Genomic DNA, 18438 nt, shown 5'->3' on the forward strand with positions numbered 1-18438 from the left:
ATCTGTTGCTCCTCTATCCACTCTTTCACATATAAACTGCGAATGGTTTAACAGTGCTTCACTAACCACTGTTATTATCCTATTTTCCCACCCTTTATCCTTGTCTGGTGTTGATTTATCCAAGGAGGATGGTTATCAAAAAGGTAATAATTCAGAAATATGCAGCTGAAGATTTACAAAAGTAATTCAGTCTCAAATGGAACAGCTGAGATCTTTCCGAAAGGCCAGCTGCTCCAAAAAGCCAGCATCTCCCCGAGACGACAATCTTGCTCATGTCTCACTGTCCTGTATGCCACACAGACTGTTCCTCAATTGAGTGTATTTCTTAAACCTTTATAAGCAACCTGCATCTATTACTTTAATTCTTGTAGTTAAAAGTTGGTTTGCTATCTGTGGAATTATTAGATGTTGTGGTTTTCAGGACAGCATCCTCAGCAGATGGAAGGTGAAGAGAAGGCAGAAACACTGCTTACATGGCTACGTAAGTTTTGTGGAGCACAGGCTCACCTCAGAGGATCTGAAGCAAAATAACTGATGTTAAGGACAGCTTCGCTTTCTGCAAATGACTTACTAGAAAGCTCTCTAATGGTTCCTTCACCTAAAATAAGAAAATGCTCACTTTTGAGGGTCAATGTGTTCCATGGCAACTCTCATCACATCACATATGAGGTTTACTTTCTTCTGATCAGGATGCTGGTGTGGTTGAGCGTGACTGCTACCATTCAGAGATGGGTACATACTCTTTGTGAAATCTTCCTCTCTAAATAAAAACAGATACCGTGAATACCAGCACGGTCCATCACATAGCCCAGCAAAGACAGTAACATTAAGAAACACAAATGCATGCAGAAAATTACTACTCAACAAAATAGCTCATATGTCATTCAGTACTGACATGCAACCTGCCACACTACCAAAAAGCTCTCCAATATCTCTCATCCGTCCCAACTGATTCTCAGCCAAGAGAGGCATTGAAGAAAACTGGTCAGAACAACTACTTTAGTTACACAAAAAATCAGAAAGCAAGATTTTCAAGATACAGCTCTCTTCTACTAAATCCATTATGGAGATGCTGAGCATGGAGCATTTCTGAAAATTAAGCCTTTTATTTCTAGACAAAGATTTAAGGTCAGGTCAAAACTGAAAATAAAACAGACCAGCTAAGTGGTAGCTCCAGCTCCTAAATAATTATTTACTTCAGCAAGCTTGAGAAGTCCTGAAGCTACCAATGCCCTAAAGCCTCTTGTCACTCAACCTTTGAGAAAGAAGTCAGGGAACCTTATTTGGGAATCTAAGCAAGTATCTTGGCCTCAGGCTTCAGACAAGCAGTGCTGTCTTGCTCCTCTTCATGAGGGAACAAAGCTTTCTCTGTTCACTTTACCCCTGTACAGCAAACCAGAAGACAAGTCAAAACAGTCAGATGATGTACTGCTGGAAAAATCTAATGGCTGCCTGAAAGCTGGAATTCCCACAAGACACACTGACTGTCCCTGAAACTATTGAGCTTACTCAAGTCTTTATGACCCAACATGCAAGATTTCTGAATGACTCCTTGCACCCACACTGAAGAGCTGCCAATATTTTGACACAATAATGTACCACCACTGATTACATGCATACTTCCATTTGCAGAATTATACTCACTTCAGTTCCGTGAAAAACAAATTGATATAGTTCACAGAATCTATCTGCCTGATAAAGGTTTCTGCGTTTTCCAGAAATACCTGAAATGAACAAGAATATTACTACTGTTACTCCGAACAAGTACATTAAGTACAAGAACAAATTCAAAGACCTTCTCTGAATGTACAAGATGAAGGACATGCTAAATCTGATCTGCCTGCATGAGGATGTGGCAGTACAGAGCAGCCATCTCTGCTGAAAGCAGAACTGACAGCACCACCTACTCTTTTGAGCCCACTGTTCAATGTGGGATTCCAGGCTAGATGAATATGGAAAACAACACAACAGAACTGGGCATACTTGCCTTGGGATTGTGGTCATAGAGAAGATTGAGATTGATTCGCAGCTTCCTCATACACTGAAATGCTTCCCTGAACATAAGCCTGGAGGAATGAGTCAAGTGGGATAGTTTACATAGTGGATAGGTGCAATATCTGCAAATACAGGCAGCTGACTAGAGGTAAGCACAGACCCCCTGGGAAGGGAATAGCCTAGGCAACAAGCCCTGTAGACTGCCTTCCAGAAAAAATGTGCAAGGTCGATCTTGTTCGTTGCCAGCCTCTGCAGTGGGACAGACCAGCACGCCAGGTTGAGGAAGCAATAGAGGCCTCGCATTATTTTTTTCCTCTCTTAAAACAGCGAACTACATTTTAATCTAATGGACCAAATTCTGTTTCAGAAAACTTCAATGTATATCAACTAAGCAAATAAAACATTAAAAACAGCAAGCTTCGTCATGAAGTGATCAGATGTCTGGAGAATGAAGCAGACGAAGATTTCTCCCACCCACACAGTCTCAGCACACATATAAGCCCTTCAGTGGTGAAGTGAGAGACACCTGGGACTGCTGAAAGCTGGACTTCTAGCTGGTAGCCCCAGAAACAGTTTCATTCCCACTAATGAAGTCAATTCCTTTGAGTTTAGCCTCCCTCCCTTCTCCAGCACAACAAACCCAGGCCAGCCAGCCTCTAACAGCTCAGACTTGGGGAGGGAAGACCAGAATACACCAGCGCAATTTACCTGTCTAGCCACTTCCGAATCTGGGCAAGAACCAGAGCTCGGTGGTGAACAGTCTCCAAATTTCCTCTTGGCATCTATAACACAAGATCCACACGATTATTTATTTGTAGTTACTCTGCCTACATTGAAGGCAAAGTGAGGACTGGCCAATTTTCTAGGCCTGTCTGCTACTTGCAGGTGCATGGGCCTGTTTGTTCACTTCAAAGGACATGCAATTTCAACGACTGTGGGAAAGTATCTCAAAATTCTCAGCTCAGAAACACTTATTCCTCAGGAGGCTGGACTCCACTCAACCGGGCAAGACCCAGAGCAACCTGATCAAGCTTTCAGGTTAGCCCTGCTTTGAGGAGGATGTTGGGCTACACACCTCCAGAGGTGCCTTTCCAATGACATCCTTCTCCATTCTGTGAGCCTCTGCTGGTTCTGAAGAGTGAGCTCAGCACTTCAGACAAACTTAGTGCCTAGGCTAACGGAGGGCTGCTAGCAAATACAGCAGGTACTAAAGAGGCGAGTCTGAGATTCACCGTGAGAGGCTACAATATGTAGCACTACGCTACCTCAGTCATTAGGAATTTCAATAGCCCTCTTCTGTTCTGTACATACCCAGCTGCCTGTGCTGAACCTAACTCCCATAGGCATGCTCAAAATCCCTCTGCATCCAGCCAGGCAGCTGGAGATTCGTGAGGTGCTGTGCTGCAGCAGTACAGGGCAGCAGCTTTGTAGCACTGCACGTATTGTTTGCAGGTTGGCAAGCTGCCCACTGAAACAGCCCCCCCCGCCCCCCAGCAGACACGGGCAGAGCACTGACCTGCAGCACAACCTTTGTGTCTTGGGGCACAACGGTGATGATACGCGAACCTCGCTCCACCTTGCGCAGGGTCTCACTGCTGGGTGCAGCAGCACTGCTCAGGCCAGCCTGAAGGGCTGAAGACAGCGTATTTATCAGCACACATGACACACCGCAGCACAGTGCCCCAGTCAGGCTTTCCTATGGGGCCCTGCAAGGTCGTACTGGACCAACTGAGTCAACAACACACCAGTGATCTTCAACAGTTCCAGATAAGTGCTAAGCACTGCTGTACACAAAACAGAGATTATGTCCTCTATACAACAGGATCACAAAGCTCAATAGACCAGATCAGAAGAGCACTGAAAGATGTAAAGGACCAGTAAATTGTCATCCTGCCTTTCCCAGGGTCCCCATACCTCTCATAGCCAGATGCCACCAGAAACTCTTTCTACTGGGATCCCTTCTCTACCACACACCCTCAAATAGCACACAGCCCTTCCTTTTTTTGGATGTGGAGGGGAGGGAGAGAATGCAGCACTAAGCTGTTGAAAACAGTGAAGGGACAACTACAGGACAAATCCCGCTCCATGGCAGGAGCATGTGACATAAGTCAGTTCCCTGTGCTCCCTGCTCTGACAGATCTTTGAGAGAGGCTCTCTTCCTCCGACTCTTAAGTAGTTGCTCTGAGTGACCCAAATACAACAGGTTTGGATGTGAAAAATGGAGACATCTTGTGGTTCCAAGACAATGGCTAGTAGCAGGCAGCCAGAGCTGGCATTTACCTTTCACCGATATGTTCTTCAAGCAGAAGCACTGACAGGTGTGTGAGTTGGTTGTCACCAACAAAAACTCATTGTATGTTGCAAATGAGGTGATGTTGGAAGCGACCTGTAGAAAAATCACAAAGTTTATCACTGTATAGAGCGGAACAGTAAATTTGCCTTTGGCAGAGAAAAAGGGAATGCAATGAGGGGCAAAAACTTTGGTACCTCAGTATCATTAACAAAAAACCGGCATCGATCTGTGAGGCCCAAGATCATCTCCTGTAAATAAAAAGGATGAAAAGTATAAGCTATCAGTGTCACAACCTCCAGTGTTTCACAACACTGACTAGCACTGCATTGAAGTACCTTACAATCAGATACCGAGTACCTCATGTGAATTACTTAGAGAACCTGGACAGGAAGTCATGCAACCTCTATACTAGGAGGGCTTACTTAAGTGTCTTTAAATACTTCTGGCTGGAAACCCAGCCTGGTCTACCCTGTAACAGAAACTGCACAGTAACAAAATAAAAGCAGAAACCATGCCAGATAATTTAGGGTTTTATTCAGCAGCATTTGGTCCAAAGTAACAGAGGAAAAGCACTAGTACAGAGCAGAGCAAAGTAACTCCACACAGCATTCACCTGGATGCATGCTGAAGGAAAGAAACCCTGAAAATAGCTAGTTGTTCCTTAAGCTGTTGTAACTATCAAGAAACCATTACCAATAGGAAACACCAGTAGTAGGAGATCTGCAGTAACTCAATGCAGCCATATTTGCTAATAGGATAAGCTCAGATAAAACAGAGCAAAATGCTGTTTTCAAAAAGAGCAGGGCAGTGACTGCTGGAAATTTTAAATCTGAAATTTCTCATTCTTCAATGACATTATTCATTGTATTCATAGAATGGGGAGATTGGGTGTTAACTGCAAGCCATCAGAAATGCTCTAGAAGACAACAAAAGATATGCTCTCAGCTCTGCATAGGGTCTTATGAATGCCATTAAGAAGTATCATTGGACCCTGGGCAGATGATCATGGTGCACATTTGACACAGAGAACAACTGAGTAGCGAATCTAATCTGCTCACTTCACTCATTTAATCTTACTTACTTCACCACTGATCCTCGTGATAGAAGTCTGCACACAAGGGTAGGGAAACTGAACAGCAGAGCCATTGCTAGTCCGCCAGGGTTCAAGGACGGGAGTAGAAGCCTCTAGAGAGCAAAGAAGATGAAACTGTTTTCCAGCCAATCACAGATTCAAACATTACAACCACATGACATATATCTCAGGAAAACTAGAGCTGGGAATAAGCTACAGTATCTGACAGAGAGGACGAATGCTGACACAAAAGTCCAGGACACAGCAGACAAGAAGGTGGTAACTTCTAGGGGCTCAGCAGCACCTTTATTCCACTGTGGAACGAGAGAGAAGTGCCAAGGACGTGGCAGTCAGTCAGCACGTCCGAAATCACTAAACTAGTCACCTTCTTTTCAAATCATAAAGTCTGAACTATCATTCACAACATTAACTGCTTTCTGACACAAATCACTAATTTTGGCCCATTTCTGGGAGCAGAGGGAGCACGAAAGGCAGGACCAACTACCAGCAAGACTCACCCATGTCCCTGAAAGTCAAATCATCTCATTAAACCTTTTGAGAAATCTGTAATAACTACACCTCAGACCAGGTACTTTAATAGGGCCCAGCTTACCCCAGAAGTATTTCAAGATCTGCCTATGAGCCAGCTGCAGAGCTACAGTTTTGGTCACTGGGCTGCAGCACAGGCTGATCACTTCTCCATCTAAAGGCACAGACAACCTGCAGCAAGATACACAAGACACAGAACATCAGTCACAGGAGATACATTTAACACCTAGATCCTGCATTCCTTGTGGCCCTCCTTGATGGAAGGATGCCCATTTCCAGCATGGACAGATACCTTGTTCATGTAAGGATCTTCTGCAGTCTTTTCACAACTACGTCAGCTGACCTTGCCACCACAGAGCACCAGCAACTCCAGCCAATAGGCATTTGCCTAACTGTGCTAGTCACTGCCGGTATACTTACAGCACCCTGCAGAGCCCCCACTTCTTTTGTTCTAATCTACAGTTCATATGCGAATCAGCCTGTCTTTGCTGTATGAGTGCTGCAGCAGGCAACTCTCAGGATCCCTTTGGGAAGCAGATTTCTGCACCCCAGGTGGCTTCCTTTTGTGATTTGGTTTTAGTTCAACTGACCCCACAAAGCCCAGCAGGTAAGGAGGAGGACAGGAGTAACAAGGGCTACCAATCCCCTTCTGGACCTTGATAATGGTGGGCAAATAGTAGAATGCAGGAAGTCAGTCCCGCCAAGGACCTGGAATTCAGACAAAGGAACAGAACTATCCTGTACTGACACAGGCATGCTAGCGTACACCCTCTTGTCAGACTGGGTGTAGGCATTAGGACTACAGGCAACTGCTGACCGGTAGGCAGCTTCATGAGCTGTTTGGTTCTCCTGCAGGAAGAGAGCCAAATTCCCCAACCTACAGACTCCAGGCTGCATGTCTACTGAGAGACTTAATTCCTTCTAGGCACTTTTTAGAGGCGCTCTCAGACTTCACCCACAACTGACAGATCTCCAGTACCGTAAATTCAGGTGCTCTTCTTCAGCTCCTGCCACGTGAGGTACTGCAGTCAGATGGTGAAGGACAGACTGAGCAGCATGCTGACCCTGGCCAACCACCAGAAAGCTGTCATCTGGCAGCCAGGTGAGAAATCGGAGCCCCAGAGGATTCATCACTTCATTGTTGTCGCTGCCCACATCAACTCTGTCACAAAATAAGAGAGGCTGGGAAGCAAATAGAATCTGATTTCAGTAGGCCACCTCACTGGAGAGGTGAAAGTCTTCCTAGGCACAGCCTGGCTGTTCAGACACCCAGCATGGCTAGGAGGGCTCCAGTGCACAAACAGTCATCCAAAGCATGAATCCTGCCACTCCCCAGGCTCGGCTGGAGATGAAGGATGAGACGCAGGGAGTCCCATTTGTTTTCCCTAGGCAGTACTGCCCCCATACCAACTGTGTATAGGAACAAATAAAGCAGGGTGGGGTTTTTTTACCTTGTCATTGTCCCTGCCATGCAAGCAGCTCTGCTGCTCAGTGTACTGTGATCATGGGCCTGGGCACCGCACAGCCATTCCTTTGGCTCTGGGAGCAGAAGCACAAAGTGCAGCAGCACAATGCCAAGAGCACCAGGCACAGGAAAGGCTATCTCAGTGCTGCCACTGGCAGTCACTGCTCCCACTAGACCAAGACCTCAGTCAAGGGCACTTCTCAGGATAAACTGCCCATTGTGTTGCCCAATCCTTAGCACTAGTGCAGCCACAGTGTCAGCACAATGAAACCATGTTACCTGACAACCTCTCCAAAATCTTGAGACCAGTGGTCAGAGCTGTAACCTCTAAAACATCCAGCCACGCACTACCCTTTTTTCCCCACTACAGCTGTACTAGTTCTATGTTACCTGTAGGTTTTATCCAGGTATGGTGTTTCCACAGCTGCTTTAAATCCATTTCCACCCACAGCTCCAAACCTGACAGTGGGGTCATCCATTGTGCTCTGTCCTAGCAAACACAGAACAAAGCAGAGTTTAGAGATCCCGCCAAAAGAGCCCCTTCCATCTTTATTCTTATCAAAATGTAGATGCTACAGGAAACTATTATAGAAGTCAAAAAATACCACCCCTACATGTACAGCCAACACCTAATCCTCATTAACACTTACCCTGAGGAACACAGTTACCTCGTAATGTCACAGAACAAAACTCAGAGACAGCAGCAACAGTCTCTTGTCTCACAGCACACTGAATGTTACACTGTATATAGGACTGCTTTTGGAAGTGCTGGGTGCCTCAGATAGACCCTAGGTAGCTATTCCCAGACATTTCCAGTGCCAATCAGCAACATGCCATCAGAACAGATTACACAAGATACCACTTGCTGCACTCTACTCAAGCCGAAGCTAGGCAGGGGGATATTACCAGCATAAGCACATAGCCAAGTGCTGAAAGCTGCCTTCTCACAAAGCCAATGCACCACCAAAATGCTCCAATGTACCACCCAAACTACTGGAGATGAGAGACGTGAGCTTGAACCCACAGTTGAACCAGATATATCTCGCTCCTGACTACTAAAGGCTTGAGTGACCATCACCCTCCTACTCCCCCAGGGTACTGCTCTCAGTGACAGAGGGTTTCCTTTAACAAGATGCTGCAACATGCTCTCACCATATCTGTACACAGAGATCTTGTTATCAGCATCCAGAATAGCCATGTCTCCACTATGTTTGGGATCTGTGTGAAATGCAACCTGATTAACCGCCTGTTGGAGCTGGAGCTCATAGGTACACATGGGTGGAGGCACCACAGCATGCTGGAATGCTGTGACAAGCACTTTATCTGTGGAAGAAAAGAGAAAAAAACCCAAGCCGTAACCCAGTCTGAATGTTAATGAGGCTTTTGCTAGGTTCTTTACTGAAAGTAGGAAAAATGTTACAGGAAAATATAGTTGCTGTGCCCTTAGCAGTTAACTCCATTGAATCACCTCTGAAGCTTCTAACAATTACATGGTTCTCCTCAGTAACAGTTGTGTAGAAACAGCAGCTAACAGAAGAACTACCATAATCCCATCCAGCCTGCATCCAAAAGGCTACGGTACCTCTTCTGACCCTAGAGCTGTGAAGCAGTCCCACTGCTTACCTCCATCTATGACAGCCACATTTGCCACATGCTGGCTATTCTCCCCCATCCCATGGTCTGTGGTCCAATGCCAGTCATAGAAGAGGTAATGCCAACCCTGGCAGAGTACATGCAGTCTATACGGGATCTCTCGGTCCCACAGCAGCGACACCAACTGATTTTCTTCCAAGCTACCAAAATGTAGACTTTGCTTCAGGTACCAGTGATAGTTCCCTGTGGTCCACAGCTGAACTATAGAAAAACAAATGGTTACTACAGACGACTACTTGAGACCCATCTCAAACCCTCCCCACCACCACTGCTCTTCTAGGCGTGGGTTAAGTGCAATGAAAATAATAGTTCTAGCCTTCAGCCCATGGGCTGTGTTATACAACACCCAGCACAAGAAAACTTAACAACAGACTTCATGCAAAACAGTAAATCCTAGAATTCTTTGAGCTCCCCCTGTGAGAAGGCACCCATGTTTTACAAAGGGCTCACACCGTTAGCATTCCCTTAATACCACTTCCAGTTACAGCAGCCTGGAAGATGGTGTGAGCTCAGGCTGAATTACCAGTTCTTCCTGACTTGCACAGTGGTTTCAAAGCTGTAGGTAAGCCTCCCCAGTGTCTCCTAACTTGCAGAGGAATACCCACTGCTAACCACATTTGGAGGCAAGCGTAAGAGCCAGAGCCTCACATTGTGCTCTCACCGTAACTGTTTAGGTTGGAGTTTTCCACCTTCAGGTCTTCCAGCCATATAGCCAGGATCGTAGAATCTGCATTCCAAAGTAGTTCATTAACCTGCAGAAAAAAGCATGGCTCTTACTGATGTTGTTGCCTCTGTGTAGGCTGGGTATGCTCCCAATTGGTTTGCAAGACCATGAGTTGCTTCTTGTTTTCAACACTGTAAGGTGCATGGGTTATTATACTGACATAGCCCTCGTTTATTGCAAAGCTCCTGACAGCTGGAGCAAAGCATCCTGAAGCTGAATCTGTCACAGCGGTTCCACACAGCTGAAGAGGCGATACAATCACAAACATGACAGCAATGTTTGCTTTCCTTGGCACTGAGGAAGCATCTGCCAAAAGACCTCTCAGAATCCAAAGGCAGAAGTTGGAAGTAACACCCTAGCAGTAGCTTCTCACTTCTCTTCTTCAGATAATGTGAGTATTTCACCTCACTCTTGCAACAGCTGACATTCTGAACGGCATTATTGAAGCATTTGCCTGGTAGAAAGTATATAGGGGCCAGAAGCACCCCAGAGTTACAATCCCCCTGTACTTGTCTCTGTACTACGGGCTTGCAGACCGCATTGCATCTTCTCCATTGTTCTGTTTTCAGATCACTTTTTCCATTAGGACCAGCATTAAGTGCTAAGTTAAAAACTTCCTCCTAGAATCTGGAAAAGATCTAGTCCTCCTCTCCATTACACTCTAATCAAAGAAGCCCAGACACAGCACTTACTTTGACCTGCCCCTTCTGGAATGGGAGGGTGAACTCCCCATGAAGAAGTCCATTCTTCTCCAAGAAAACCACATCATGTCTGTTGGGTTTTTCTTGCGTGGATGCTATCAGGTTTCCAGAGGGCCTTGAAAAAGAGCCAAATGAAAAGTGGTTGCTCACATAATCATTAGCTGTCATTTTAAACACCAATCATCTCGCATTTTCTCCAGAGACATGAAGAAAAGGGCAGCAGAGGATGTGTTTTCCTCAGCACTGTTCAGACAAAGTCATAGGTCCAGCACAGGTACTTTCCCGGGCTCACGACATCCTCAGGTGAGCAAGTAAATGTCAGCACTGGCAAAGGGACTTGTAATACTCCTATTTATACAGTTGAGTCCAAAACCACTTGACATTGAGACTGTGCAGAGAATCTATCCCTTCTTCCCACATATAATGCAAGTATTAGGCTTTTCAGGGTTTAAAGGGCTGCTCTTCCTCATGCTGAATCAGAAGGAAGTTTCTTCAAGTTTTGGGAAAAGTAAACAAACACAGGAGAAATTAAATTGATGCTGATCAAAGACTGTGACCAGGAAATAAAAAGCAACACTCTAATGCCAGCATGCAGACTGCTTTGCTACTCACTTCCAGGACAGTGCTTGTTCTAATCCTGAGATAGGCTCACTTGTTGACTGCAGCACAAGCTCTCTGTTCCATACTCGGACCTTCCGAGCACCTACAGGTTGAGAGAGCAGTGACACAAACGTGTAAGAAAGCACTGGGAAGAGACTTTTCTAATTTTATAAGGGTAGGAGAGCAAATTTTGATGCACATGAATAAAAAGGAGATTTCTCTTGTACACCTTAAGGGGTAAGAACTTATTCTGTCTCAGGCAGTTCTCCCATAGTAACTGAGTGACTCTAAAGGAACTGAGTAGGAATTTCAGTCTGATGTAGCTCAGTCATAGCCATTTCCCTCTCCCACTTTCATCATAGAAATGTTAAAATACTCATATAAATGCAATATCCTCTGTAATCTGAAGTACTGAAGGTACAAACCCAAACTAGTGGAAAAGCAGTGCAGTTTGGTGCCGTTCAGCATGTTGACCAATACATTTAAACTGCTCAGTAATATTTATCATGGAAGACATCAATTACAGTCTTACAAGAAATGTACGTACTCATCACCTCTTTGGCTTTAGGGCAAAACCTAAGGAAAAGTATTACCAGTATTTAAAGAAAAGTGTGCAAGGCCAAACTGCTAGCATGAGGGACAGTGGGTATGGAAACCCATCCATTTAGCACTGGGAGCCCATCAGAAATTGCTTAGAGCTTGAGTGGTGATTTAACGCTGGTGAAAGAAGCAGTTCAGATAGCAACTACTCAGTAGCAACCTCTCCTGGCTTCTCACTGGACTGAAAACCAAACTGCAAAGAAAGTGTTCAAAAGATTGTGTCTATAAAATGCCTCTGAGAACACCAAAACAGAGAAAAGAGCAATTAACTAGCTCAACTCACCCTTGCTTCAAGCGGCCAAGAGACCACGAACACCAGCCAGTTCTTGCCTTGCCTAGTTTCTGCTTAAGAAGCCTCTTATACATGTTGGTATTTCAAAGAAGTTTGGTCCCATACCTGTCTCTGGACAGACAGCACTCACTGCAACAAACTGCCCATCTCCTCTCCATGTCACCCGAGGCCTGCCGTCATCCCAGGCTGAAGTAGGTGACACTTCCTGAAGTCACACAAAAGAAAGTTGCATCAAAGCTTGGGAAGGCAACTGCTGTCTCTGCCTAAACAGACTGCATTGCTAAGCCAACTCTTTCAAGAGCCTTGGCATGAAATCAATCCATTAAAAAATCTTAGGGCTATAAAGTTAAAAATTTATTACTCAGAATGTTATTTTAGGAAATACTAGAATCAAAATTGGCTGTAAATTCAATCTGCTCCTTCTGCAAGTGCATATGACTGTCTATGCACATGATCACACACTATCCTTCCCTTCCACCAGGGTCTCTGCTTATAGATCAGCTGTCCATAAGCTGGACACAGGGCGAATCAGGGTTTGTTCGTGACTGATGCCTGGAGACACAACCCCTTGGAAGGAGAAAGGCGAGAAGGGCATGCCATCCAGGCAGTCTGTATGGCAGACAGAAGCTGGGATGAGAAGTAGTGTTCTTCAAGGCAAACAGGTTCTTCGCAGAACACCACAGGAAAAAAAAAATCTCAACAGAATACACATAAAGAGGCAGCTGTTCAAAGGTTTAATTTTGCCCAACTAGGCATATTTTCCCAGATACAGCCAAGCCTTGTCCTGTACCTCCTAACAGTAAAGCTGGAACAGGCCACATTTCATGTCTCTGCTCTCTAGCCTGCCAGGTTTCAGCATTTAATTTCGAAACTTAAACACAAGAAGAAAAAAACAGCAGTGGAGTGTTTTTAGCTATCTGACTTTCCCACAAATAAAATGTAGAGAAAACGAGCCAAACAAGGAAGCGTCAGACAAAGGAGCAAAGAGCTAAAACGTGCAGGCACACGGAGCTGCCTCACGACTGCTAATGCTCAGTAGCCCAAATCCTTCTACTCTTGCCCTCTGGGAGCTCAAACTACTGTTATTTCTGCTCCTCTCAGCCAAAATGCATGCTATTTCTCTTAGTCATATGAACACTTTAGTATATAGCACACATTCAGTAAAATCTGTCATGCTGATTTAAGGATGGCTAGTGCTTGCAAATCTTTGTGCTTTGAGCTCTGTATGAACAGCCCTAAGTGCTCCCAGCTGCTGTCTTGAAATAGGAGGAGAATAAAAATGCTGGATTTCAGATAACAACAGAAACAAATAGAAGAAGCCTATGAAGACAACTACCAGAAAGGTGGTGGCAAACTGGCACCACAGGAATAACAGAAACTTTCTTTATACATGTTTTCCCAGAGACAGCATGGGCCTAACATAAGAGAACTAGTATAATACCGTCTGTTTGCGATGCGCTGCCTGTTTTCCCTCTGATCCATGGAACTGTGTCTCCTTTTTACCCCAGCCAAGAGCAACAAACTTCCCTGAAGAAGAAATAATCATTGTAGTGGAAGATTTACAGCACTACTCTGCAGAGTGTGGTAAACACAACCATACCTCCAAGCCACCCACATCAAACATCCAAGTTTAATTCTAAAAACCTGCAGGAAATTTACATAGCCCAGAAAGTCCTCTAGTTCAGGGAACTTACTTGAATTTACACTGACAAGTAAAATATTGGCATTCCCCTTCAGCTGCCCAGTAGCATTACAGTGTAAAATATCTTCTGGGGCCCAGTAAGTGCTCAGCTTCGTTACTTTCTACATGCTTACAACACACCAATGACATCAGTTTGAACAACTTCATTTCAGTGTACCTCTCACCTTCCCCAAACTCATCTTGGTGGATTTGCTTCTCAGTAATTGGTTCAAAATCCCTTGTCATCATGATGAGTGTTTGCTGACCTGCAGAGTAGACATAAAATACAGTATTTGTAATGGTATCTCCAGCAAATAAAAACTCAATGTTCTCCTGTGTTGTCCTACTGTTCTGTCATGGTCTTGAATATAGAAATATTTCTAATGGTAATATGACACTAAAGAGAACACAACCTTCAGAGCAGAAAATCTTAAACTGGAACAGAAGAACGCTTTCAAGTCTCTCTCTTCAAAAACATGCTTCCTGACCTAACCTTAAAAAGTCCTTTCCACCTTCAAAATAAGTACCTGGCACTCTTAAACATTTTCTCTTGAGATATAAAGGACAAGAAGTTCATTGGGAGCAGTCGGCATGGAGTTAGGAAGGGGAAATCATGTCTGACTGTCCTGATAGCCTTCTACAATGAGATGACTAACTTGTGGATATGGGGAAACCAATGGATGTCATTTATCTTTATTCTAATAAGGCTTTTAACACTGTCTCCCATAACATCATCATACACAAACTCATGAAGAATGGGATATATAAAAGGACAGCGAAGCGGACTGAACACCATCTGAACTGCCAAGCTCAAAATCTTGCTAACAATGTCAAAAAGTCCAGCTTGAGGTCAGTCACCAGTGGTGTGCCCCAGGACAGAAGGGCCAATGTTTGTGTCGTGGTTTAACCTGGCAGGCAGCCAAATACCACACAGCCGCTCACTCACTCCCCCGCCCCCCGCAGTGGGACGGGGAGAGAATCGGAAGGGTAAGAGTGAGAAAAACTTGTGAGTTGAGATAAAGACAGTTTAATAAAACAGAAAAGGGAGAATAATAATGATAATGATAAAATATACAAAATAAGTGATGCACAATGCAATTGCTCACCACCCGTGCTGACCGATAACCAGGTAGCGATTGGTACTTCCTGGATCACGCTTACCATTCATATACTGAGCATGATGTCACATGGTATGGAATACCCCATTAGCCAGCTGGGCTGGCTGTCCTGATTATGTTCCCTCCCATCTTGTGTACCTAGCTCAGTCAGTAGGCATGGGAGCTGTCCTTGGACTAGGAGGGTACTTAGCAACAACTGAAAACATCAGTGTGTTATCAACATTCTCCTCATACTAAATCCAAAACACAGCACTAGCAAGAAATTTAACCCTATCCCAGCCGAAACCAGGACAGTTTGACATCTTCATTAATGACCTGGAGGATGGGACCCTCAGCAGGTTTGTGGATGACACAAAACTGGGAGGAGCAGCAGGTACACCAGAAGGTTGTGCTGCTGTCCACAGGGACCTTGTCATGTAGGCAAGATGGGCTGTCAAGAACCTCATAAAGCTCAACAAGGGAAAAAGCCATGTCCTGCACCTGGAAAATAATAACGTCAGGCGTGAAGACACACTGGGAGACAAGTGGCTGGAGAGCAGCTTGGCAAAAAAATGACCTCTGTTTCCTGGGGGACACCAAATTGAACATGAGCCAGCAGTATGCCCTTGCCGCATAGGCGGCCAACAGCATCCTGGGCTGCATTAGGAGTGTTGCCAGCAGGTTGAGTGAGGGAGGTGATTCTTCTCCTTTACTCAGTGCTGATGAGACACATGTAGAATGCTGGCTCCAGTTTTGGGCTCCCCAGTATGAGACAGACAAGGGCATATTAGAATGAGTCCAGCAAAGGATGGACAGATGATTAAGGGCTTGGAGAATCTGTCACATGAGGGGAGGCTGAGAGAAGTCAGACTGTTCTGGAGAGAAGGCTCAGGGAGAATCTCATCAGTGTGTATAAATACCTTACGTGGGAGGTGGGGTACAGTAAAGGAGACAGAGCCAGACCGCTAGTGGTGCTGAGTGACAGCAGAAGAGGCAATGGACAGAAACCAAAATACAGCAAACTCCATTAAAACGTAAGCAAACAGTTTTTTACTGTGAGGGTGGTCACAGACAGGAAGAGGGTGCCCACACAGGTTGTGGGGTCCCCCATCCTTGGAGATACCCAAAACCTGACTGGGCACAGTTCCCAGCAACTTGCTCCAGGTAACCTGCTTTGAGCAAGGGGGTTGGAATAAGTGATCTCCAGAGTTCCCTTTCAACCTCAAGCATTCTGTGATTCTATTTTGCTTGAGGTTAACTTTACTTTCTAGGTGAGACACATCTGTAGCTAAGCTGAGCCTGTGACACATATATTTCCTACTAAATGACAAGAAGCAGTTTTTGTTACTAAGAAATCAAATGGGGATATAAAGCAGGTGTCTTTGTGTTTTAGAGGCAACATCAAATATACTTCCTTAGAAGATCTGAAAGACTAATTACTGTTCTATTAAACTCAGCTTTTTGGGCCTGACCAGCTTGCATCACCAAAGCACCTCATGGATCATGAAATCAAATCTCATATATAGGATCAGTTGGGTTTTTTTCTCTGTTTAAGTCTTAGTCCCAATTTCATAACTTTGTATTTTGCTGCTTCCATCTTAAACTTAACTGTGTTTTACATTTTGGCCGTAGTGAATTTCACTCCTAAAGGGAGAAAGCTTACAAGCTGTTGCTGATACCTGTTGCAAGCAAAACAAGCTCTTGGTCAGGACTCCAGCTCATGATACTCAGACCACTGTCCACACTTCCAACACATTCCACCTGCAAGACCAAAATAAGATCACTGAAGTGCAGGAACACCAGTGCAGCACCATCCCAGCACAAAAGCAATCAGTCACCAAAGCAGGGAAATCCTCTCCTACTTAGAAAATTCACAAGTCTTACTTTACCCTTTGTGTTGAATGAAAGAAAACAAACATTTCTAACCAAAGATGTTTTCAGAATGTTTATATATGACAGCCCAGGTAATCTAGAGATTAAGGAGATTTTCTACCATACACAGTTCTAATAAATAAGAGCTTCATTCTGCTCTCAGTCTTATGTCACCACATATAATGTTAATACCAATATTGCCTGATCGGGTCTGTGGTTACATTGGTAAACATACTGAAGTCACAAAACACAGGCATAGTGGTTCTTACCTAGAGAATTCCAACATGCAGTTAAGGGACACTATATCCATTAAAACTCTGATCAGCTTGTGCATGCTGAACTTGACAACTGTATACAGGTGCACTAACTTCAAGGTTTATGTAATAAACATACAATTGCCCCCTGAAGAAATTAAAAGTGTCACCCTTTCCTTTGAAATGCCTTTGTTGCATCTTTCCTGCCACGTTACCTGCTTCGAGCTGAGATTGCACAGTAGGATGTCTCCAGCTGCTGTAGCAACACACACGCACTCCTGCTCTGGAAGATCTTCGATACCCACGATGCAGCCACTTCCATCCTCCGGCATGAAACCCTCCGCAGTCAAGGAAACTTCTCTTGTTACCTTGACATAGAGAAGCCAATGACTTATTAACTACACATCACGTCACTGGGATTTTTGCAGAAATGACACAATAACATCCATGCGTATATTTCATCCTACTGCAATTACACAAAGCATTACACAGCAGAAGTGAGTATGTGAATGGCACCAGGAAACAGCCAACATGCAAGTACTTATCTTCACTTATCCATAGGAAACTGTGAAGGTCCTCTTATGTTAAAAGTGCTAGACAGACAATGGGAAAACTCACATAAGGGAGCAAATAATAAATGGCAATGCTACAACTTCCAATTTGTCTTGCTAATCATCTTTCAACCCCCTTTTCATACTTCTCCACATAGTGTCAACATTAAGAGGCAAATGGGTAGCTGCTTAAAGTGTCCCAATACCTTTAAGGGGTAGTTCAGACTTTGCAGACACAGCATAAAAAAAATTCAAAGGAAAACTATTTGGATGTGCATTCAGGTACAGCAAAACAAGAAAGTTTTAGCTAAAACAGCTCTCTCTAGCTTAGCTGCATGAATGTTTTACATATTCAGTCACTGGAGGAAAAAACCCACAGTAATAAAGACCAGAAATAAAGCCTCCTCCCAAAACAGAAAAGGAAGCTGACATATTTAGCAACTTCAGATAGGCTTCAGAATTTTTTTTTTTAAATTCTAAAAAAATTGTAGTTGATAGCCTTCACAAACAGACCATAATGGAGATTTTTCAGAAAACACCCTTCTTTAAAAATGAGATCCCAGGAAAGCCCAAAAGCTCTTCTGTCAGCTAACTTCATAACTGAACATACTGAAGGAATTAGATGCCTCAAAGCTTCATAGTGTGTTTCCAGAAAAAACACTACAACCCAGTTCCAACAGGAATTCATGGCTCAACAGCATTTTTTTCTTTAGCAATATGTTGCGTTTTTTTTTCTCTAGAGCATGATTTCAAAAGCTTCCTCACGTACTCTTCACTAGCCCTTTGCCTGTTTGCTTCTGTTTTGTGAGTTGTGTCTCTGATGCAACTGTTCGCCAGATCATGCTTAAGACTAAACCACAGGAATGACCCATGTCAAATACAACCGCCCTCTTGGAGGCAAATTTCGTATTTTAGAAGCACAGCAAATCACTTCAGCCACTAAGATCACAGTGCAGCATAACAGTCAACTTCCTAGGGACCAAGACAGAGCAGCAAGCGGTGGCAGGGAGCAGCAGGAGGCTCCCAGACCCTGCAAACG

At 44.3% G+C, this 18438-nt stretch overlaps 1 protein-coding gene across 1 annotated transcript in view; it reads right to left on the reverse strand.

Moving 5' to 3' along the window:
• IKBKAP (inhibitor of kappa light polypeptide gene enhancer in B-cells, kinase complex-associated protein) overlaps window positions 1–17216 on the reverse strand; it is a gene marked incomplete at its 5' end in the record, with an annotated part of 30036 nt that extends 12820 nt beyond the window's left edge. Inside the window, 21 exons of the mRNA XM_009574399.1 lie at window positions 620–760; window positions 1645–1724; window positions 1988–2066; window positions 2704–2777; window positions 3512–3627; window positions 4276–4381; window positions 4483–4536; window positions 5370–5473; window positions 5974–6080; window positions 6889–7071; window positions 7765–7864; window positions 8527–8697; window positions 8998–9228; window positions 9689–9779; window positions 10444–10567; window positions 11065–11155; window positions 12050–12149; window positions 13386–13471; window positions 13811–13891; window positions 16402–16483; window positions 17064–17216. Of these exons, the coding sequence (XP_009572694.1) occupies window positions 620–760; window positions 1645–1724; window positions 1988–2066; window positions 2704–2777; window positions 3512–3627; window positions 4276–4381; window positions 4483–4536; window positions 5370–5473; window positions 5974–6080; window positions 6889–7071; window positions 7765–7864; window positions 8527–8697; window positions 8998–9228; window positions 9689–9779; window positions 10444–10567; window positions 11065–11155; window positions 12050–12149; window positions 13386–13471; window positions 13811–13891; window positions 16402–16483; window positions 17064–17216 (2354 nt within the window). The remainder of the gene's footprint in view (window positions 1–619; window positions 761–1644; window positions 1725–1987; window positions 2067–2703; window positions 2778–3511; window positions 3628–4275; window positions 4382–4482; window positions 4537–5369; window positions 5474–5973; window positions 6081–6888; window positions 7072–7764; window positions 7865–8526; window positions 8698–8997; window positions 9229–9688; window positions 9780–10443; window positions 10568–11064; window positions 11156–12049; window positions 12150–13385; window positions 13472–13810; window positions 13892–16401; window positions 16484–17063) is intronic.
• Window positions 17217–18438: the final 1222 nt, after the last annotated feature.

The sequence above is a fragment of the Fulmarus glacialis genome, unplaced genomic scaffold, assembly GCF_000690835.1.
Source record: "Fulmarus glacialis isolate BGI_N327 unplaced genomic scaffold, ASM69083v1 scaffold25063, whole genome shotgun sequence".
NCBI classification, from domain to species: Eukaryota; Metazoa; Chordata; class Aves; order Procellariiformes; family Procellariidae; genus Fulmarus; species Fulmarus glacialis.